We start from the raw sequence: 23,187 nt of genomic DNA on the forward strand, positions 1-23,187 counted from the left end.
TCAGTACCAAATGACCAAACTGTTTTATTCGACTAAATTCAGATTCATGCATAAGCATGACAGTCTCTCTCTCTCTCTGTTTATCAGACTTTGGCAATTAAAAAAACAAACAAACAAACCAAGCAGCCTTGTACAGAACAGTGAGAACGCCAAGGATGAGGAGTCTACAGCTTTACTGTAGGATATATACACACATATGTACATATGTATATATTTCTGAAAGGCCTCTCCTCTGTTGGCCCCGTCAACTCTCCAGTCAGCTCAGAAACACAGCGCTTCAAAATCACTTCTTCACCTCTCCAAGGTCTTCGATGCTGTCATCATCCACCTCAAAGACACAGGTAAAAGAAGTTCAGGAAGTGAGGCAAAAATGAACAAAGAAATGAAGTGACTTGCTTTAGAAACTTGTTTCTACCGGTGCATACATCCTGTGCACTTACCTCTGGCCACTTTTCCTGAATGACATCAATTATGTCATCTGTGAAGTCTCCCTGAATGATGATCTCATCCTCTCCTGTTACTGAGGCACCACAGGAGAATTTTTGAGCAAAAAATCTTTGTGCTTCTTTGAGATCAATTTCTGTTTTGGTTTGTTTTTTAGAAAAAGAAAGGGCAAGACTATAATTGGAATTATACAACAAAGATATTTCAATTTTAACGTACATTTTCAAGGTCATGCAGTCTTAGTACATAAAACAGCATCCTCCACACTATAACACAGTAAGACAAAAATGGTGAGAGAGAGAGAGAGAAAGAGAGAGGGAGGGAGAAGAGAAAACAGAACGAATCCAGGAACACATTACTTATAAGCATCACGTTCATACATGCTTTAGCTCTATAATAGAAAACGGACAACAGAGAACCAAACCTCTATGCCTACATCTTTTCTGTTTACAGAGCCCCGCTGACCTTGAACTTTTGTCTTAGTTTCTGTGGTGGTTTGAATGGGAATTACTCCCTCAGATCATGTGTTTAAATGCTTGGCCCATAGGGAATTGCACTATTAGGAGGCGTGGCCTTGTTGAAGGAAGTGTGTCACTGTGGAGGTGGGCTTTGAGGTCTTATATGTTCAAGCTACGTGCAGTGTGACACACAATGTCTCCTGCTGCCTGTGCATCAAGATGTAGAACTCAGGGCTGGAGAGATGGCTCAGAGGTTAAGAGCACTGACTGCTCTTCCAGAGGTCCTGAGTTCAATTCCCAGCATCCACATGGTGGCTCACAACCATCTGTAATGAGATGTGGCACCCTCTTCTGTGTACATAATAAATTACTAAATCTTAAAAAAAAAAAAGTAGAACTCTCAGCTACCTCTTCCAGCAAGCACCATGTCTGCCTGAACACTGCCATGCTTCTCACCATGATGATCATGGACTAAAGCCCCAATTAAATGTTTCCTTTTATAAGAGTTGCTGTGGTCATGGCGTCTCTTCACTGCAATAGACACCCTAATGAAGACAATTCCCAAGTGGCAGGATTATAGGAATGTGCCATCTCAACAGGACAACCTTAATATTTGGACTGCAGTTTAGTGATGTACTTTTCAATCTCTACATTTTGTACTGTCACACACAGAGGCCTTAGTTTACCTTTTACACACCCTCCAGCAACTGAAGAGGACTCCGTGCCACTGGCCACCTCCCCTCACTCACATCTCTACAGTCACCCCTAGAGATAGGCTATTTTTCAAACCTCTCTCAAAAAGGACTGCAGTCAAGTGTTACCTAGCCCTCCTGATTCTGTGCGAATATAGTCGAGCAGCAATCCCTGAGGAACTGGGCAGTTGGAAATACCTGCAACCCCAGATACCTAGGGGGCTAAGCAGTAGTCTGAGCCCAGCCAAGGCAACATAGCAAGACAGCATTTCAAACACAAAAAGCAAGCAAATAAAACCAAGCAAAATCACCAGATGGGGGCAGGGGTGGAGGTGTGCTAGTATCTTCTACGAAAGACTTTAAATATTGGGTTGGGGATTTAGCTCAGTGGTAAAGTGCTTGCCTAGCAAGTGCAAAGCCCTGGGTTCGATCCTCAGCTCCAAAAAAAAAAAGTTCTTCAGGAACAAGGCTTTTGGGTTAAAAGACAACTCTAAAAGCTAAAGTAAGGTGATTGCTAGAAGACTTTAAATGTTTATTCTGAAACTATAGTTAGAAATATAAAACCTAGGGCTGAGAATTAGCTGAGTAGGAAAAGTCCTTGCTTAGCATCTGGGAGGCCTTCTCTTTAATCTCCAGCAGGGGACCACTTAAACTAGGCAGGTGGTACACTCCTAAAACCAGTACTTGGGAGGTGGAAGAAGGACCAGAAGCTCAAGGTCATCCTTGCGCTTCATTACTAGCAGAGCCGGCTTGAGATACAGAAGCCCCACCCAGTCTTTTTTCCCTTGAGACAAGGGTTCACTATGTAGCCCTGGCTGACCTAGAACTACCTATGTAGACCAGACTGGCATATGCCTGCTTCTGCCTCCTGAGTGCTGGAACTAAAGGTGGAGTGCTGGAATTAAATCACACCTGGCAACCCTGCCTTTAAGGAAAACAAAACAACAGAAAGAAAAAAGAAAAAAACAGTAAAAAAGAAAGAAGAGTCTTGTGCTGAACATGGAACACGCCTATAATCTCAACACCTAGAAAATAAGGTGGGTGGAACTTCACAGCAAGTTCCAGGCTAGCCTGGGCTACAAAGCAAGACCTTGTTGCCACGCCCCCCGCCCCTCCAAAAAAAGTCCAGAACAGGGGGCCAGAAAGATATCTGACTGCTCTTACAGTTTCTCTGGGTCCAATTCCCGGCACTCACATGGTGGCTCACAGCCATCTGTAACTCTAGTACTTGGGATCCGGCACCCTCTTCTGGCCTCTGTGGGCACATGGTATACAAACATACAAGCAGTTGAAACACCCATATATGTAATAAAATAAATAAAAACAAAAGAAAGCTGGGCGTTGGTGGTGCACACCCTTAATCGCAGCACTCGGGAGGCGGAGCCAGGCAGATGTCTGTCAGTTCGAGGCCAGCCTGGTCTACAGAGCAGGTTCCAGGACAGGCACCAAAGCTACACAGAGAAACCCTGTCTCAAAAACAAGAACAAAAACAGAGCCAGGCGGTGGTGGTGCATGCCTTTATTCCCAGCACTGGGGAGGCAGAGGCAGGCAGATCTCTGCGAGTTTGAGGCCAGCGTGGGCTACAGAATGAGTTCCTGGAAAGGTGCAAAGTTACATAGAGAAACCCTGTCTCGAAAAACTAAAAAAACAAAACAAAACCACAAAAACCCAAAAATCACAGAAAGAAAGGCAAAACCTCTTCTAGTATATTTTGGCATGAAAAGATATATGGAAGCAGGGATGCAGCTTCTCCAATGTCACAAGAATGAGCAAACAGCAGAACTATGGTATTTCATGATACAGGTAAGACTCCAGTTTATGTATACAGATAAATTCCAGGCTGTAAACAAAGAAACAAACCAAAACCTCAACTCACCAAAAGTTGCAAGGCCACACACTCTCGTCACATATTTCTTCTTTGCTCTGGGAATTTTGGCTATCGTGACCTTCTGTGGTACTGTCTTCTTCTTCTGTTTTATCTGACCTCTTCCACCTTCATTAAGAAAGAGTTCACATCAATTGCTTCCTTTTTCATAATTGTAAAACATACAATAATGAGTCTTTGGCTTTGCATTCAAGCTCCTTTTCTAATTTACAAAATCACACAGGCCACTTATTCAATACACATTTATCAATTAGCACTTACTATGTGGCCAGCACTGCACTAAGGACCGAGGGTGCAAAGATATGCAGGAAGGACACAGTTCCCATCCTCCAGGAACTCACGATCTATTAAAATGAGTGGGGGTGGGGGTGTTAAACCAAACTTGGTGGTGAGGCCTATAGTGCTGGCCCTCAGTAAAGTGAGGGAAGATACTAAGTTCAAGTCGGTCACAGGAGAATTATCACTATAGCTGTTCCACTGTGCCAATAAAGCAACCTTCAATCTAGGACAGAGTCAGCAATTGGCTGACTCAGATTAGACATAGTTCTTGGAGGACTTTGGGGGTGGAATTTCTGAGGCTGGAGGTTCCAGAAATATGGGGAGAGGGTCGGCCAATCACTCCCCCTTCCTTAGATTCTTCAAGTCTTTATCTCAACTTCTGACTCTGGAGTTTTTATTATACTAGAATAAATTAGGTAATCATTTTATCAGGAAGCTACACAAGTCCAGCCTGGCCTACTTAGTAAGACCAAGTCTTAGGGCCCATGGATATGACATCAAATAAAAGTGCTTGGTGCCAAGCCTTCCACCTGAGTTCAATGCCAGGACCCACATGATGCAAGGAAAGAACCGGCTCCTGCAAACTGTCCTCTGACCTCCTCAACTGTACACTACTTTCCACACCCAATGAATATTGTTGTTTTTGTTTTTTTCAAGACAGGGTTTCTCTGTGTAGCCTTGCTGTCCTACAACTCAAAGCTCTACCTGTCTCTGCTTCCTGAGTGCTAGGAATAAAAGTGTGGGCCACCACTGCCTGGCGCTCGCTTGTGTGCGCATGCTCGCGCTCGCTCTCTCGCTCTCTCTCTCTCTCTCTCTCTCCTTCTCCCCCTCCCTCCCTCCCTCCCTCCCTCCCTCTCCCTCTCTCTCTACACACACACACACACACACAGAGAAAATGCTTTCTATGGAAGTGAGTGTTAAAGACCTGAGGAGTGTTCAGGTCAAATGGCTGGGAAGGTACAAGACAGACACACATTCGGTCCAAGAGAAATTGAATCTTGGAAGCATGCTTGTCTTACTAAAGCATGCTTATGGATACAGAGTATAGGAGGTCAGAAGTCAGTAAGAACTAGAGTCAAGCTCAGCAATGACTACACTGGACAAAGAGAAGCCACTGAAGACAGAAAGACTGAAAGAACGGACTCATGGTTATGAAGAGCAGGTCAGCTCTAGTGTGAAGGGTGGAAAGAGAAGCAAATGCAGTTCCTGCATTCACTCCAGCAAAAACTAATCAAACTATAAACCAAATATGGCATCGGTACTAGCTATCAGCTGTAAAGAGCAGGAGGAAGGAAAGGTCAGATTCTAGGACTATTAACGGGAGCAGAGCCTAACACAGCTTGTCTCAGGTTTCCAGCTCAGGCGACAAGATAATTGAGCTACATCTGCCAAAATGGGGAAAATAAAAGCCTGATTCAGGACTCAGTCAATTTAGCTCAGGAAGTCTTCATTTGTGGCACCTGTGGGGACCACGCACACTTCCAGCCTGACATGGGCCAGGTATTACAGGTATATAGTGTAGCAGAAGTTAGAACTACAACAGGAACATCCTGGGAGAATGAACAGAACTGAAGGTAAGAGGACCTTGGACAGGGCCTGGGAAGTTACTCTAAAGGGACGCCAAGAAGAAAAGAGATCTATACAAACAGACAAACCAGGAAAATCCACACTTCAGAAAGGTTCAGGTACTTTTTTTTTCCCTTTCAAGACAGGGTTTCTTATGTAGTCCTGGATGTCTTAGAACTCCCTCTGTAGACCAGATGGCCTCAAATGCAGAGATCCACCTGCTTCTGCCTTCCGAGTGTGGGACTAAAGGTGTGCAACACCACACACCACACCACACCTGGCTTTCATATGTTCTTTCTACTTAGCAAAAACCAAGACACTGGTGACTTTGACTAGAACAATTTCAGGAAAGTTAAAGTCAGGTTAAGCAGGCTGGAGTGAGCAGTGAGTAAAAAATGTAGGGGTGGGAGGTGAGTCCACTTTAGTAAAGGCATCTGGCTAAGAATGGGTAATAAAGTAAGGAAAAGACAGCAACAGACTCTTAGCAGAGACCTTTCTCTTAAGCAGCATGGGTAAGGCCTTGGGTTCTATGTCCAGCACTGGGGGAAAATGGGGTGTGTGTGTATTGCAAAAATCTTTAAAATATTATAAGCTGCGGCTAGAAAAATGGCTCAGCAGTTAAGCACACTTGCTGTTTTTAAAGATGACCTTAGTTTTGTTCCCAGCACCCACATGACTGCTAATAGCCACCTGTAACTCCAGTTTTAGAGATCTGACCCCTACTGTCTATCTTTCATGGACAATGCATGCATACAGGCAAAACACCTGTATGTATAAAATAAAAATAAATGATAAGCTAATTTTACTCACAAAACAATGAGGAAGAGATGGGTAGGAACTAGGTGCCATAGCATAAAGAATCTGTTTTAGCTAAGTGGTTGTGACGTACGCCTGTAATCCTAGCACTTGGGAAGCAGAGGCAGGTGGGTTTCTGTGAGTTCAAGGCCAGCCTGGTCTACAAGGGAAGTTCCAGGACAACCAGAGCTGCTACATAGAGAAACCTTGTCTCAAAAAACAAAAACCAAAAAACATAAAAAAGAAAGAACTTATTTTAGAGAGGAGAGAGCTAAGTGTACTAACAACTCAATCCACTTCAACAGAAGAAACCTTCAGCAGGCTAACTGGGTTTTAAATGCACACAAACACACTTTTATTTTGAATATGTTTTGTTTTGCTTTTCCTTTTCAGACAGGGTTTGTCTACGTACTCTGGCTGTCCTGGAAGACAAGAGATCTGCCTGCCTCTGCTTCCCAAGCGCTGAGATTAAAGGTGACCAGCTGGTTTTTGCTTTTTGAGACAAGAGTCTCATTATGTAGCTCAGGCTGGCCTCGAATTCCCACGGATCTCTGGCCTGACTCTCTCAAATACTAAGATTACAAGCATGAGCCAGCATGCCCAGCTCACGGTAACAGGCAGAAGCTCTTCACCCTGGAGCCCTCACCACTCCACCTGTCCTCTACAGGAGGGACGTTTGTATAAATCAAACGTGGATCAGCTCTTACCTCTCTTCTGTTTTTTCTTCTCCTCCTCTTCCCCTACTGTTCCTTGGCCTTCACTAATTCCAGCTTCTGGTTTCGGTGAATTTTCTGGATAGATAAATAAAATACAAGAACATCATTTTAATACTAATATTAAAAAAGAAATCACCTGATGAGGAAGTGGGCTCAGGCTAAAAAGTGCTGAGTGCATAAAGCCCTGGGTTCTGTTCCCACTTTCATTCCAGCACTGAGGTAAAGGCATCAGGAGTGCAAGGCCAGGATTTTTCCACTTTCTGAATCCCCTACTGCTTTGCAGAGGGTCTTTTATTCTGTGTGTCTACTGATGTGTTTCCTCACCCCCAATAAACGCCATTCTTCAACCACTGATTGTCTGAAGTGCTTGAGATTTCTCTGCTGCTATCAGATTTTTTTCCTATCTTTTAATTATTTAACTGACAGAGAAAAGAAACCTGATCAAAATTCCTAGACTGTATCATTTTGGGGGGGTTTGTCTCAGATTTCTTTTGCGGACCACTGACAGTGACATTTCTTACTGGAAAGACACTGCCAATAGGCCTGCTACAGTATTCTACTATTTCTGGTACATGGTCCAGCCAGCTATAAAATTATACCTTGTCTCCGTAAACAAAACGTATGTTAACCATGATGCCAAAATTCCTTCTTCATTAACCTATGTTTTAATGTTCCCTAGGAGGTTACAATAAAAGAAACTCAAAGGCCAACTTATAAGCTTAAACTGGCTCGCTTGTTTTGGTTTTTGGAGGCAGGGTTTCTCATATGTAGCCATGACTGTCCTGCAAGTCACAATGTAGACCAGGCTGGCCTCAAACTCAGGGATCCACTTGCTTCTGCCTCTGGAGAGCTAGAATTAAAGGTGTGCGCCACCATGCCCAGCTTACTCCTTGAACTCTTGTCTCTGTCTCCCGAGTGCCAGAATTAAAGGCGTGTGCCACCACTGCCTGGCTCCTTGAACTCTTAAACCTGATAAACGGCCTTCTCCACAGTGTACCTCAGTCTCATCAATACCTGTGACAGAGCTGCAAGCATTCCTTAGATGGCTTTCTCTGCCCTCTTCCTGTTAGAGGACACTCTCAGTACGAATTACAGTGTTGCTAACACATGCAACCTGACTAGTATGACGAGCTCCAAAGATACACGCCGTCACCAAAGGGCTGTCTTAGGCTCTAGACCTCTGCCGTTGGGCAAGTTCTATGCCCTCAGACAGACTCTCTTCTGAGGCATTCTGATTGCCGCCCCATCGTCCTTCCTGAGTCCCCTAAAAGCAGTTAGGGTGACCTCTAAGAGGAGGGAAATTACAAGTTAGGCAGACAGACAGGAAGAGAGGCCACTGCTGGGTAATAAAGGTGGCCAGCTTCCTCCTCACCCTCCAGATTGAGACAAAAGCCCACCAGCTTAAAAGGCTCTGTAAGCCGCCTTTGTAGGCCTTGGTCTCCCGCCAGCAGGCCCCCTGCTGACAGACTAGCTCAACAAGTTCAAAGCCTGCTCAAGATATGCCACACAACAGCTTTCTTCAATCTAAATTAGGGGAGGAAAATTCTTTAGAGGCTACCCCCCTGCTTTGCTGAGGTCTTTTTCTTTTTCTGTGTGTCTATTGCATTTCTGTGTTTCCTCCCCCCTCCAATGACCCCTTTCTTCAACTGTTTAAAAAAAAAAAAAAAAAAAAAGAGGGGGTGGAGGTTCAAGGTCATCCTCAGTTGCAGAGCAAGTTTGAGGCCAACCTGGGCTGTATGAGATCTGTCTCAACACAAAACGGGGCTGTAGAGAGGGCTCAGTGGCTAAGGCACTTGCTTCAAACCTTAACAACCTGAGTTTGTGGCATGGAGAGCACAGCTCCCACAATCATTCCTCTCAGACAGACAGACAGACAGACACACACACACACACACACACACACACACAGAGCGTTTTTTTAAAATTTACCTCTGAGCAACCTCCTAAGTAAATAAAGCATCCCACACTAGCTGCATATAGCATCTACAAAGCAAGTGAGTACATTACACTCTAATGAAATTGCACAGTAAGTGCTGCAGTCTGGCTATGTATCCTCCCAAGGCTCAGGGTTAAATAAAGATGTCGTCCCCAAGAAGGTGTCACTGTTTTAAGGGGTGGGGCATACTAGAGGGTTTAAAGTGAAGAGTGCCATGGTCTAGAAGGAGACAGTCACTGGGAACTTCAACTTGGAGACAATGGAACCCAGTTCTTTCCTTTTTCTCTTCCCAGTCATGAAGTAACTCCTGCTGCCTTAGTACAGACCCAGACCAAGAGGGCAACAGTGATGGACTGAGATCTTTTGGTTTTTTGAGACAGTTTTCTTTGTGTCGTCCTGGCTGTCCTGGACCAGGCTGGCTTCAAACTGACAGAGATCCTCTGCCTCTGCCTCCCGAGTGCCCGACTGGACTAAGATCTTTAAACAGAGCCATAAGCCAAATTAGCCTTTTCTCTTTGTAAGTTTATTATTTTAGGTATCTACTATAGAGATGGTTAATAAAGAACAAAATGCCCAGAATTTTATTTATTTATTTGTTCTGGTCTCAAACTCAGAGACTCGTCTGCCTCTGAGTGCTGGAATTAAAGGTGAGCACCACTTCACTTGGTTGAGGATCCGCCCCCCCTCTCCCGGCCCCCCAGGACAGGGTTTCTCTGTGTAACAGCCCTGGCTGTCCTGGAACTCAGAGATCCACCTGCCTCTGCCTCCCGAGTGCTGGGATTAAAGGTGTGTGCCACTACCAACTGCTGAGGATTTTGGTTTTTTTGGGTTTTTTTGCCAGAGCTGAGGACCAAACCCAGGCCTTGTGCTTACTAGGCAAGTGCTCTACCACTGAGCTAAATCCCCAACCCCAAGGATTTTGTTTTTTAAGACAGTATTTTGGCAGAAGGATCAGGCCAGCTTGGGCTACGTAGTGAAACCCTGTCTGAAAACAAAACAGGAGCTAGAGAGAGATGGCTCAGAGGTTAAGAGCACTTGCTGCCCTTGCAAAGTAACTGAGTTTGGTTCCCAACATCCACATCAGGTGGCTTATAATTGTTAATTCCAGCTCCAAGGAGATCTGACACCTCCAGCTTCCTTAGACACCTGCACACAACCACACACACACCTAATTTAAAAATAGTAATGGCTAAAAACAAAAACAGAAAGAGAAGTCAGGTGTTGTAGTGCATGCCTTTAATCCCAGCACTCAGAGGCAGGCATTTCTGAGTTCCAGGACAGCCAGAGCTACATAATGAAACCTTATCTCAAAAAAAATCAAAACACAAAACAACCACCCTGAAAACCTCTGCCTCAGCCATCCAGATAGTAGGATTATAGGATGCATCACTATGCCCAACTCACAAATCATGACTCCTTTTTACCCATGTGAAAGGGAAGTAAAACACTCAGGTCAAGAAAATTTCCTATGAGGCTAGAGAGATGGCTTAGCAGGCAAGGGCACTTGTTATTCTTGCAGAGGACTTGGGTTCGATTCCCAGCATCCACATGACAGCTCACAAAGATCCAGCTACAGGATATCTTACGCCCTCTTTCTGCCTCCACCAGAAATGCATGTGGTGCACAGACATAACATAACATAACAGGCAAAACACCCATACACACAAGATAAAAATAAATAAAATCTAAAAAAATAATAATAATTAAAGGAAAAAAAGAAACTTTAAGGGTTGGGGATTTAGCTTAGTGGTAGAGCGCTTGCCTAGCAAGCGCAAGGCCCTGGGTTCGATCCTCAGCTCAAAAAGAAAAAAAAAGAAACTTTAAGTAAATCTTTATTTTTTTAATTTATTGAATTCTGGCCAGCCAGAGTTAAATGTTAATGGTGTGACTGTCTCAAAAACTAAACAAAATAGAACCTGTATCTTTAAGACAGAAACCAAAGTAAAATACCAACAACTTGTTATTAGCATGACAGCCGGTGGAGGGTCAGGCCCCCAGCCTGCCGAGAGCCATCCTCCCTCACACTGGTGGCACTGTCCTACTCCTTGGAGAAAAGCACTCTCTGTAAAACTGTCTTTATTTACTCAGCAGACAAGAGGGCACTCACAGAACCAGTCAATCCTACTTACTCCTTGTCAGTTTAGAATCTTAACACACTGATCCTGTTAACATCTGGTCCTGGACGAGACACACTTCTATGTCCCTCTCCAAGTTATAAGCATGTCTAGGCAGGTCATGCTCAGGCCCAAAATGCAGGAGCTAATTACAAGAGCAGCCTTTAAGTGTTCTCTTCAACAAAGAGTGACTAAGTAAGTAGCTTTTATCTCCAAAGGCCTTAACCAAGGACAAGAGTGTTTGCCTCATGTATATAATAAGAAAACTGAGCAGCAAAGAGGGGCAACATGGGATGCCCTGGAGTGAAATAAGCCTGTTTTAAGCCTATTTTTCCTTATTCCTGCTGCCTTTTACAAACCTTGTAAGAGAAGTCATCAATAAGAGCTAAGAGATCTGTTCCTGTCTGTGACACCCCAGCAACCATCAATTCCACTGAGATGCTTAAACCTTAGCTCTAGCCCCTCTTCCTCATACCTCACAGCCAACATTCTGTTCTGAACAGCCTCCTTCTCTAACCAGTTCTTAGCACCCTCCACCCACAAATGCCATTCTCAGCCAAGTTTACAAAAAAATGTGAATATATATTTGCCCCTAAATCATTCACTTTCATATCAGTTGACCCAAAGATCTATCTTCTCTCTGAATTTAAATAATTTTAAAGTTAGCCAAGAATGGTGAAATTGCACACCATCCTGAAAAGGACTTCCCTATCTTTTTCTGTTAGGACTAGGACTTGATCCAGGACTCTGCACATGCTAAGTAAGCACCCTACCACTGAGTTACATCCACAACTCTCTTTAAGAGACAGGGTCTCCTAAGCTGCCCAGGCTGGCCTTGACATCTCTGTCCAACCTCAGCCTGCCACAAAACCGGGCGGTTGGCCTTTCGCCACCAGCTCCAGCTAAACTTTCCTATGTTTAAAATGCCACACATGTATTTGTTTTATTAGTACAGTTTTAATAAAATAAAAACCTATGTTCAAAAAAGGAAAAAGTCCATACCTACAGTCAGTTTTGCAAACTCATTTGGAAAATTCTTCTCTAGCCATTGTCTACATTTAGCAACATCAGGCATATATTCACAGTACTGGAAGGGAAGGAAAAGAACAAATTGAGTGAGAAAACATATATTTCAACCAATATAATTAAAACATCCCCATATACTTGATACACAAAGAATGATAAACTACACACATACACTCACTATCTCACAATGTAGCCAGGGAAGTCTCTAAATCAGGATACTGGAATTACAGGTCACCATGCTCAGCCTCACCTGATCATCCATAGGAAATCTGTAATTCAAGTAGGAAACATCCTTTAAGATGTTTCCTGCTTTGGTCACAAAAAGCCATCATTATTTTCCTGACTTGTCCATAGAGCTTGACTGAAGGAAAAGTCTTAAACACAATTTCTATTCCTCATTCTTCCTATGCTCAGGCATGTTAAGTCTTGGCTTTCAGGTTACTTTTGCTTCCACCATCTGACTACTCATGAATTCCATACAAAAATCTAAAGCACACAGCCAAGTACAAAAAAGATGTACACGTGGGGCTGGAGAGATGCTCATCGGTTAAGAGCGTTTATTGCTCTTGCAGAAGACCCTAATTCAGGTCCCAGCATCCACGTGTGGGTCACAACCACCTCCACCTCCAATTCCAATGGATCCAATGTCTTCTTTGACCAGAGGGCACTGTATGCACAGCACATACATACATACATACGATGCACACAATACACATAAAAGAAAATACATAAATATTTTTAAGAAAAAAGACATCTATAATCACAGCTACTCAGGAGGATAAAGGAAAGAGGATTGTTTGAGCACAGCTGAGTTCAAGGCTAATCTGGGCAACATAGTAAGACCCTACATTCATTCATTCATTTTTTTTTTCTTTTGAGACAGGGTTTCTCTGTGTACTCTTTGTGTCTTGGAACTCAATCTGCAGACAAGCTGGCCTTGAACTCACCGAGATATGTCAGCCTCTGCCTCTGGACTTCTGGGATTAAAGGCGTGCATAACTACCACCTGGCTCATTTTTGGTTATCTGAACAGGGTTTCTCTGTGTAGACTGCCTCTGTCCCCTAAATGCTGGGATTAAAGACATGCACCATCACACTTGGCTAAAACCCTACTTAAAAAAAAAAAAAGGCCAGTAAGGTAATAAAGTGCATGTACAACTCAAATGTCTAATTTATAAGGTTAAGATTAAAAAAGTATTCTGATCCAGGACTAGGTGGCTCAATGAGTCCATGTGTGCTTGCCATCGATCCTGAGAACTTGAATTTGATTCTAGGAACCCACATGATAGCAGAGAACTGACTCCTGTAAGTTGTCCTCTGACCTCTAGAAGTGCACTGTGGAACACGTTACACACACACACACACACACACACACACACACACACTCACACTCTCTCTCTCTCTCTCTTAAAAATTGTAAGTATTCTGATTCAAAGTTCGCTATAAAAGATTGAAACATTATCAACTGATAGGAAATGAAAATAGATTAACTCTAAAATCAAGAGTGATCTCACATGCAGAAAAAAAGAGAAAAAAAACCTAACAAGTAGGACTTACCTCCGTTGGTAATGAACAGACTAGAGAAATGGAGAGAAAAAAAGATGTGAAATGTTAAAACCATGACAACACAGGAGCCTCATACTGACAGAATACTTCAATTTTTCCCTCTAGTTTTTCATTTCTTTCTCCTTTTTAAAGACACCTATGTGTCATCACTTCTACTTTTCAATCGAATATTCTACCCGAGAGTTTTCCCTTTCCTTTTTTTTTTGGTTTTTCGAGACAGGGTTTCTCTGTAGCTTTGGAGCCTGTCCTGGAACTCACTCTGTAGCCCAGGCTGGCCTTGAATTCACAGAGATCCACCTGCCTCTGCCTCCCAGTGCTGAGATTACAGGCATGTGCCACCACCACCTGGGGAGTTTTCCCTTTCTTAAGACCCCAAGAATACTCAGTATCAGCCAGGAAGCACACACTGGCTTCAAACTTCATGACCTTGCTGCCCTGGCCTCTGGGTGCAGAGATTACAAGTACGCACCATCTTGTCTACCTTCAGACTTTTCTGTACTACTGTGCAGAGATTTCTGGGTAAAAGGCACATGACTGTTTCAAATGACAGTACTCTGACATTGTGATCTAAAGGCAACTGTCAGTTGATGTAATATCAAACCTTTCCTATTTTATAACTCATCTGTAAAGTGTTTGTCTTTCTGAAGAATTTCCTCAAGACAGTTACATCTTACTCATTTCTGTGAGTGAAACATAATGAGTGGCACAGAGCAGAAGCCTGAAACATGTTTTCTAGATAGATCCAAGCTGTTCTGAGTCCCTGCTACATCTCTAGCTGCGAGATGAGACCAGTCCCCTCTAACTCGGGCTGGAGAGGTGGCTCAGCAGTTTACCATACCTGCTGCTCCTGCAAAGATGGGAGTTTGGCTCCCAACCATCTGTAACTCTAACTCCAGACCTGACACCCTCTTCTGGCATCGTGAGCACCTACAATGTGGCATATATATGCACAGACTCATAAATAAAAGAGAGAAAGAAAAGAGACATACAGAGACAGGATCACACAACACTACTGCCCAGGCCAGGCTGGATTCAAATGCTCCTGCCTCAATCTCCTGAGCAGTTGGGACTATAGGTGCCTAACACCACACCTCACTGTACCATTCTTCTAAACCAGTGGTTCTCAACTGTGGGTCAACGAACCTAAAAGGGTCACCTAAGACCATCAGAAAACACAGATTTTACATTACGATTTTTTTTTTTTCTCATTTTTCGAGACAGGGTTTCTCTGTGTAGCTTTGCGCCTTTCCTGGAACTCACTTTGTAGACCAGGCTGGCCTCGAACTCACAGAGATCCACCTGCCTCTGCCTCCCGAGTGCTGGGACTAAAGGCGTGCGCCACCACCGCCTGGCTACATTACAATTCTTAATACAGCAATGAAAATCATTTTATGGTTGGGGGTCACCAGACCATGAAGAACTGTATCAAAGGGTCGCAGGGTTAGGAAGGTTGAGAGCGGCTGACCTAAGCCCTCTTTAACTCTCACTAATCACATCACAAGCTGGCCACTAAGCTTGCTTCCTCCAACTTTACCCTGCTGCCAGATGCATTTGCACACAGCTTCCTTGCTCAAACCCTTCAGGGACATACAGTAGCTACAAAATGAGGCCCGACAATCTGGTCCATACCCAACTCTCCACTTCCCACTTCTATTTCCGAGATCGGCATTAACAAGCACACCGAAACACCTGCAAATCTACATTCCCCATCATCCCTACCTCCCCTCCTACTCTCTGGGCTGGCCTATCTGCCTGCTTGAACACTACCTTCCCTTCAAATCCCTACAACTGTGTTGCCTCTGCGCTGCCTCTCGACAACTGGAAGGACCTCTCTCATCCCACACCACGGTGACTAACTGTCCCAGAAGTGCATTCCTGTCTCTCTGCTACCAATTCCACCTGTGTACACTCCTCCCCATCCAACACTCACCAACGGCTACTCAGTCAAGTTACACGTACAACAGGCAGAGTCAGCCTTGCTGCTTTACGGTCCTCCCCACAATCCAGCCCAGCACCTCATCCAGATGTACTTTGTCAATTGCTGATTCACTATGGCATGGACCCTATTAAGAATTCCACTGCACTTTCTTACCAAGCTGGCTAATGAAGGCCACCATCATCACAACATGCTAAAGTTGGACTCTAAATGCACCTTTTGGTAGCCTCTGCCTTACACACCTGGTTTACTAAGCTTAGGGCAACAGAAAACACATCTTATCTTTGATTCACACAAGCACTCAACAAAAAATGTTGTTTCACAGAAAACCATCATTTAATACCTATCACCCAAGTCTTAAAACTACCCATTCTCTTGTCCACTTCCTTACTTCATGCTTCAGAAAGACCCCTCCCCTTCCTCAACTCCTAATTTATAGTTGTATTGTATTATGAACTCAGTGTTCCTATTCCCTAAGCGATTCTCTACCATGTGGGTTCCAAGGACTGAACTCAGGTCATCAGGCCTGGTAGCAAGATCCTTTACAACTGAGCCCACTACTCCAAGTGTTTCTTATACATGCAGATCTTAAACTCCCTGGGGGTCAGGAGCACCCTTCCTTTAGTATCTGTAATGCCAGCACAAAAGTAGGACAGGAACTGAAGAAAGATAACTTTTCTCAAAAACGTTAAGGACTAGACCAGAATGATCATTCAGGTAAAGACACTCGTAGTCACTCTAAGCCTGATTCCCTGGGTTCAAGTACTAGAATCTTCAAGAGAGAGAGAATTAACTCTCAAAGCTGTCCTCTGATCTGAGCTCTGCTCTCACACACACAAAATAATTCAATTAAACCAAAGATTAGTAATTGTTCACCACCGGCACAGATTGAATAGTGTCAGCCTTTCAAAAGTCACTTTAGAAGTGACATACATGGGGGGTGTCTAGGATTGTAATCAGTTTATTGCTTCTCTCATTCATTGAAACCTTGGGCTCAATCTCTAGGACCCCCATTAACTGGGCACTGTGGTACACAGCCAAAACCAGCACTCAGTAAAAAGAGTAGGATAATCAGAAATTCAAGGTCATCCTCGTCTACATAGCAAGTCAAAGACAGCCCAGGATACAGGCAATCCTGTTTTATTTTTTTTAAGACCTAGCAGGGAGTAATAGTTATAACTTTAATCCCAGCAGTTGGGAAGCAGAGGACAGCCTAGTGTACACTGATTTCTTGGCCAGACAAGGTTACATAGGAAACGCGGTCTCCAAAAACAACAACAAAAGAACACCTTTTTTTTTTTTTTTTTTTTGGTTGTTGTTTCAAGACAGGGTTTCTTTGTGTAGCCCTGCCTGTCCTAGAACTTACTCTGTAGACCAGGCTGGCCTCAAACTCACAGAGATCCACCTGCCTCTGATGGCTTGGAATTCACTATGTAAATCAGGCTGGCCTTGAACTTCTGGTGACCCTCTTGCCTCCGCCTCCTTGATATGTGTCATGAGTAACATTTTGGTTTGGGGGTATTCCTTTTTTGGAGGGAGGGGGAGCAGTTTGAGACAGGGTTTCTGTGTAGCCCTGAATCTTTCAACAACCTTCCTTTCTCTACCTCCCAAACGCTGGAGCTACAGACCTGAACCATGCCCGCTTTGTCCTTACTTATTATGTATGTCCTTGCTGTGTAGACCAGGCCAGTTTGCATCTGACTCCTGAGTACTGGGATTAGACACGTGCTTCTCTGCTTACTATGTCACCTTTTCCTCAGTTTACACACATTAAAACACAAATCTCCAAATCTTTCAGAAACCAGGTAACTTGCCCAGGGCCACAAACCCAGGAAGAAGTAAAGTCAGAAAGCACACTCTGGCCCATGACTCTCATGACCAGCACCATAACAAAACACAATTAACCCTATGTAGTAATCTCTTCCTTTTTTCCACTGTGTCCCTTCAAGCTTTAAGACAGATTCTACGCAGCCCAGGCTGGCCTGGAACTCTGAAATCCTCCTGACCAACCTTTGTTGAGTGCAAGGATTACATGTGGATTTCTGATGGCCCTCTCAGGAAGCCTGCAAACATGGCTGTGTCCTGCCCTTTCCCTAGGCACCTCCCACCACCTCCCTTAAAGCCCGTGCTGAGGATTTACACTGGAACTGCTTCACTGCTTCTCAACACCTTCCCTGGGGACACCTAAGGGGAGTCGATGCTGATGCAGGGGAGGCCCAGAGGCTCTGGGGCCCAGGCTTGAGCGGCCATAGTACTTCCTCAGAGGCTCTGCAGCAGTCTCTGGGGTCATGATGGGGACCAGGGCTGAGGCCACAGGAGTACTTTTACTCACGGAGGCCAAAGGCAAGAAGGGGACCCTATCACCAAGCTGAGCCACCTGGCCAAGGATGTGACCATTCTCCTTTAAGGGATCAGAACATCCACTTTCTCCTGGGGACATCCCTTAAGGAGAAGGGTTCTAAAGACTCCTGAGGTAGAAGCATACTCTCACTGGCCCGCAGACCAGAGTCAAGGCATTTCCTGCCACTGGGGACCTCAACAATCACACTAGTCTGGAGCCTAAGTGCTCCAAAGAAGTAGCCAAGCTCTCCCCCAGCCCTGTGCAGAGGACACAAGAACTGCACATCAAGTGACAGGCTGCTGCAGCTCTGTCCTGGTGTATCTCATCTCCACTGGCAGAGACATGGCTTCCGTGTCCAGGACGCTGTACCAATAGCCAGTATTGATGACCACTGTACTTCAGTCAGGGGCTGCAGAGCCACCTGGGCGATTTCAGCAAGGCCACCACCAAGACCATCTCCAAGACCTTCAGCCACCTGACCCTCTGGAGAGAGACTGTCCATGAAAATCTCCCTATCAGGAACTTACAGTGTGTCTTGTGAAAACTCAGACCAGAATCTCAACGCCCAGGACCCAGGATTCAACCATGGCAACCACAGTTTCTGTACAATGTTAATTGAGCTTATTTAGAAATAGAGAGAGAGAGAGAGAAACAAAGGTTGGGGGCTGATAGCTCAGTGGTTACAAGACCCAGGTTTGACTCCCAGCACCCACCTGGTGGCTCAGGCCCACCTGTAACTCCAGTTCCAAGGGATCCAATGCCCTCTTCTGACCTCTATGGGATCCTGCACACCTGTGGCGCACAGACATACACTCAGGCACATATACAACCCCATTTTAAAAAAGTAGTTAGGCATGGTGGCACCTATCTTTAATCCTAGCACTCTGGGCAGAGGCAGGTTGATCTCTAAGTTCCAGGCTAGCCAAGGCTACAAAGTGAAACTCTATCTCAAAAATCAATAAGTAACTAAACAATAAAAAGAATGAGTGGAAGATGACCAGAAATAAACGTCTTAGGCTTTCCTTGGAGATTGGGGGGGAGGGGGGCCATAAAACCAAACCAAACCTGTTTCTTACTAAACTCCAGCTTTGTTTAGTTAAAAAGTCCAGGCAAAGCTGGGCATGATGTCACTCACCTCTAACCCCACACTCGGGAGCAGAGGCAGGCAGAGCTCTGAGTTCAATGCAGCCTGGTCTACAGAGTAAATTCCAGAAGAGCCAAGGCTACACAGTGAGACCCCCGTCTGGAAAACAAAGTCTAGAGCTGGGCAGATGCTTTAGTCTTATTCAATAAAGTACTTGCCACATAAGCCTAAAAAAAAAACTGAATCAGGATGGCCAGCAACCTGAGCATCCATGTAAAAGCCAGCACAGGCACAGGACTACAGTTCCAACACTGGGAAGGTGGAGGACCCCTGGTGCTTGTTAGCCAGACAGTCTAGCTCACTGGAGTGTCAGATTCCGTGAGGGACCCTTTTCAAAAAAACACAGTGGAGTGTGACTGAGGAAGCCACCCAAGTTTTGAACCTCTGGCATCTCATGCGTACACACCCACATCTACACACAAAAAAAAATCTTAATTATCCAAACCAGACTTTCCCAAGTCTGCCGTACTACACATCACCCTGACCTCATCTCTCTCCTCAAACAGCACCCTCCCTGTACTATAATAACTCAAAGATGCTCAAGGTGCTCATGGGATAAAGGCACCAAGCCTGAGGACCTGAGTTCAATCCCCAGGATCTTCATGGTAGACAGAACTAAGGTCCACAAGTGGTCCTCGACATCCACACATGGATCATGACACAGTGCACACACACACAAATGAATTAAAAAACAAAAACAAACACCAGATGGTGGTGGCGCACACTTTTAATCCCAGCACTCGGGTGGCAGAGCCAGGCAGATCTCTGTGAGTTCGAGGCCAGCCTGGTCTACAGAGTGAGTTTCAAGACAGGCACCAAAGCTACACGGAGAAACCCTGTCTTGGAAGAAGGAAAAAAAAAAAAAAAAGAACCCACCAAACCACAAAGACAGATGCCAGAGTTAACAAGACCAAATGTGACATTAGGCACAAAAACAGTGAGCAAAAGCCCTTTCTTTTCCCTTGCAACACTTGCCTCCACAATAAAGGACTCGAAGTGGGTAATCCGAATCTAACTTGGCACTGTTCCTAGGGTCGCCTTTACAATCAGCCCCACTGGATTCAGAAATGTCAGCAGCCATCTCACAAACCTGGAGGCAAGACAACACAGCTTCACTATTCTGGAGCTCGACCACCGCCCCACCCGCCGCGAAAAGCAGCGTTTGCGCTCTGTACCCCTGCACCCCGGAGCTGTTTCGAGTCTACTAAAAAAAAAAAAAAAGGACACAAACGACTTTCATTGGATCCACAGCATAACGATCCGTTGTCGGCTTGGCTACCTGCTCCACGGATCTCCAGGGGAGCAGCAAGAAGAAACGGGCCATGAAGGCTGGAGTGTTGGGGCGAGGGCAAAAGGGGGCACCAGAGAAAAAGAGGAAGCAGGTGGGGGCGCGGGGATGCGGGAAGAGGAGAAACAGATGGGGTGGGCGACTTCAACAGAGACGGGGCGGGTCTGAGGCTGCAGGTACGGCAGCGATGCAAGCGGCAGGAGCGGCTGCAGAGCATCCGCACCACGGGGGCGAGTCACTCCAGGCGACCCGAGCATGCAAGGTGCGGCGCCAGCAAAATGCCCAGGGAGAGAGACCGAGCCCGGGACGAGCATGGCAATGCCGCGGCCTGGGTTGACAACCCCGGGGGGGTGGGGGGGCAGAAGGACCCGGAAAGGGACAAGCAGCCCCAAGGAGGGCGGGCGCTCCGGGGGGCGATGCCGGGGACCGCCACGGGAGGCCCCCATGTGGGCGGGCGTGGATGGAGACGCTCGGCCCGGCCCCCTTCCTCCCTCCGAGGCCGCGCCTCGCCTGGCCCCGACACGCTCCACCAGCTCGCTCCTCGGAAGCCGCGGCGGCGGCGGCGCGAGCGCCCGTTACCCAGCCTGCCGCACGGCCCCCGCCGCCTCCGCTCCCGCCAGCCGAAGCGACACATGCAAGTCCTCTTCCCCGGCCACACAGCAGCCCGAGAGCCGTCCGCGGGCGCGCTCGCTCGCGCGAGACAATAGGCCTTTATCGCGAGATTCCCGGCGGCCGCTAGGCGGATGTCGCGAGAAGCCTGCGGGCCGTGGGTGGGCGGGGCGAAGGGGGCGGGGCGAAGGGGGCGGCCCATGCGCCCTGCGCCGGGGTGGAGGGAAGGGGGCCGAGCGGCGTCGAGAGCGGCCGGCCGGTAGGAGGCGCTCGCTACCTGTTGGCGAGAATGAGCCGGCGGCTCTGCAGGTCCGGGCGCAGTGGGGCGCGGACCGGGCCGGTGCAGAGGCTCTGGAGTCACAGGGGACTCCCGGTGAGTGATGTGGGCAGCCGAGCCCCAGGGTCGGGGCTGCATCCGAGAGCCCCAGCTGACCGCTGGCCTGATGGATAAGTCAGCCCCTTCCGCGGAGGAAGATTGCGGCTGGATGAGACTCTGCCCCAAATTGGAATTATTCTTGCAGGGATCATGCCAGTGACTGTCTACATTGGCCTCCCCCGGGCTGACAACTCTTTCCATACGCTGTGTGTGCCTGTCTCACCTTCTGCGTGCTCTCTACCCGAATTTATGTGTCCCGTCCTCAGGGTTTCTGGTTTTAGCCACACGCTGCCGTGCCTCGGTTTCGCTTCCTAGTTTTTATTTCGGGGGAAACCCCTTCATCTGCATGCTCAGCCCCAAGTCCCAAGGACACTTTCAGAGCTCAAAAAGACAGGGCTTGGGAGAAAGACAGCTGCTCTTCTGCGTTCGCCTCCATCCATCCCAGAGACAACTTCATTCACGGCCGCCACCCCTTTTCTGTTAACTTAGTTTTCGTGGACTAAGCTATCCAAAATACTCTTCACCAGAGAGCCCTCCAGCGTGGCCTCCCACAGCGTTCTTCGGGTGCTGGGAATTGAACCCAGGGTTTTGTGAATGCTAGGCAAGTGCTCTGCCACTAAGTTACAGCCCCTGCCCTCTAATAATGTTCTTAAAAATAAAAATAAAGCATTCCAGCATTTCATGATGCATATCTTTAACCCTAGCGCCAAGGAGACAGAGATCTCTGTTGAGTTCCAGACCACGAAAGGCTACTACTACCTCATCAAACCCTGTTTTAAAAAAATAAAATTAAGCTGGGTGGGGTGGCACATGCCTTTAACCCCTGCCGAGGCAGGTGGATCTCTGAGTTTGAGGCCAGCCTGGTCTACAGAGTTCCAGGACCACACAGAGAAATCCTGTCTCAAATAAATAAATAATAAATAAATAAAAATAGATAAATAAATAAATAAAAGCTCATTTTTTTTTTTTAGCCAGACCTGGTGGCATGTGCCTGTAGTCCCAGCACTCAGACAGCTAAGACAGAATTGCTGTGAGTTTGAGGTCATCCAAGGCTACACAGTAAGACCAGTGTTGAAAAAAAAAAAAGGAAGGAAGGAAGGAAGGAAGGAAGGAAGAAAAAGAAAAAGACATTTTAAAAATCAACACCAAGATTCAGGACTGAGGGCATGGCCCAGTTGGCCAGCATGGAAACCTGGATTAGATTCCCAGAATTCATGTCCAAATCCAGGCATGGAGACCAGTGAGCTGACTTAGTGGGCAGAGGGGACCTGCCACACAGGCCGAGCAACCTGAGAGTTTAAAATTCTTGGAACCCACATACAGTTAGTGGAAAGGAGAGATCCACCTCCACAGGGTTGTCCTCTGACTCCCCACATGTCTTCCATGGTACTCCTAGTCATATAAAAACACAATAAAAAGCCAGCGGTGGTACTCCATGTGTATAATCCCTGTGCTGGGGAACTGGAAACAGGGAGATCCCTGAGACTCACTGGGCATCCAGCCTACTGTAGTTGGTGAGGCCCAGGCCAACGAAGAGACCTGTGTCAAAGGAAGTGGACAGTTCCTTAGGATGACACTCAGTGTCACCCTTTACCTACTCACACACATATACACACATAAGGACATGCATATACCCATTAAAACAATGTCAGATGGCCATGGATTGTTAGCATTAGTCAGTTTACTCAGCAGAATTTAAAGATACATAAAATAATTGTGCATGTGGCAATCAATGGCTTCTAGATGTGGATGCGATGACATTGGGAGTACTTGGCCAGTCCTTTGTGCCTGAAATGCCAATGCCCTCAAGTTTTTATTCTCACTTTTGTCCTACTCAGCTTTGTCCAGAAGGGGGTGCTGTGTAGGCTGCTGTTCTAGCTTCCTGGTCCCTAAGGTCTAGCTCGGTGTCCAGCCAATGGGAGGCAGCCATGGGAGCAGCCTTCCTCTCACCCTGAGCAGCATACCTCTCCGTAATTGGGGTCCCATGTCCCTTCACCCCACTCCTACCCTTTGCCC

The 23,187-nt window shown here is 46.2% G+C and overlaps 1 protein-coding gene across 1 annotated transcript; it reads right to left on the reverse strand.

Moving 5' to 3' along the window:
• On the reverse strand, window positions 1-20,882 carry Denr (density regulated re-initiation and release factor). Its single transcript, XM_036172261.1, has 8 exons — window positions 20,766-20,882; window positions 19,874-19,988; window positions 13,469-13,488; window positions 11,888-11,972; window positions 6,827-6,910; window positions 3,471-3,587; window positions 441-580; window positions 1-328 (listed from the first exon to the last, which is right to left on the reverse strand). Exons 2-8 carry the CDS (start codon window positions 19,977-19,979, stop codon window positions 284-286), a joined length of 597 nt encoding a protein of 198 aa, XP_036028154.1. The 5' UTR covers window positions 19,980-19,988; window positions 20,766-20,882; the 3' UTR covers window positions 1-283.
• Between the last annotated feature and the right edge of the window lie 2,305 nt (window positions 20,883-23,187).

Source organism: Onychomys torridus, chromosome 22 (genome assembly GCF_903995425.1).
Source record: "Onychomys torridus chromosome 22, mOncTor1.1, whole genome shotgun sequence".
In the NCBI taxonomy this organism is placed as follows: Eukaryota; Metazoa; Chordata; class Mammalia; order Rodentia; family Cricetidae; genus Onychomys; species Onychomys torridus.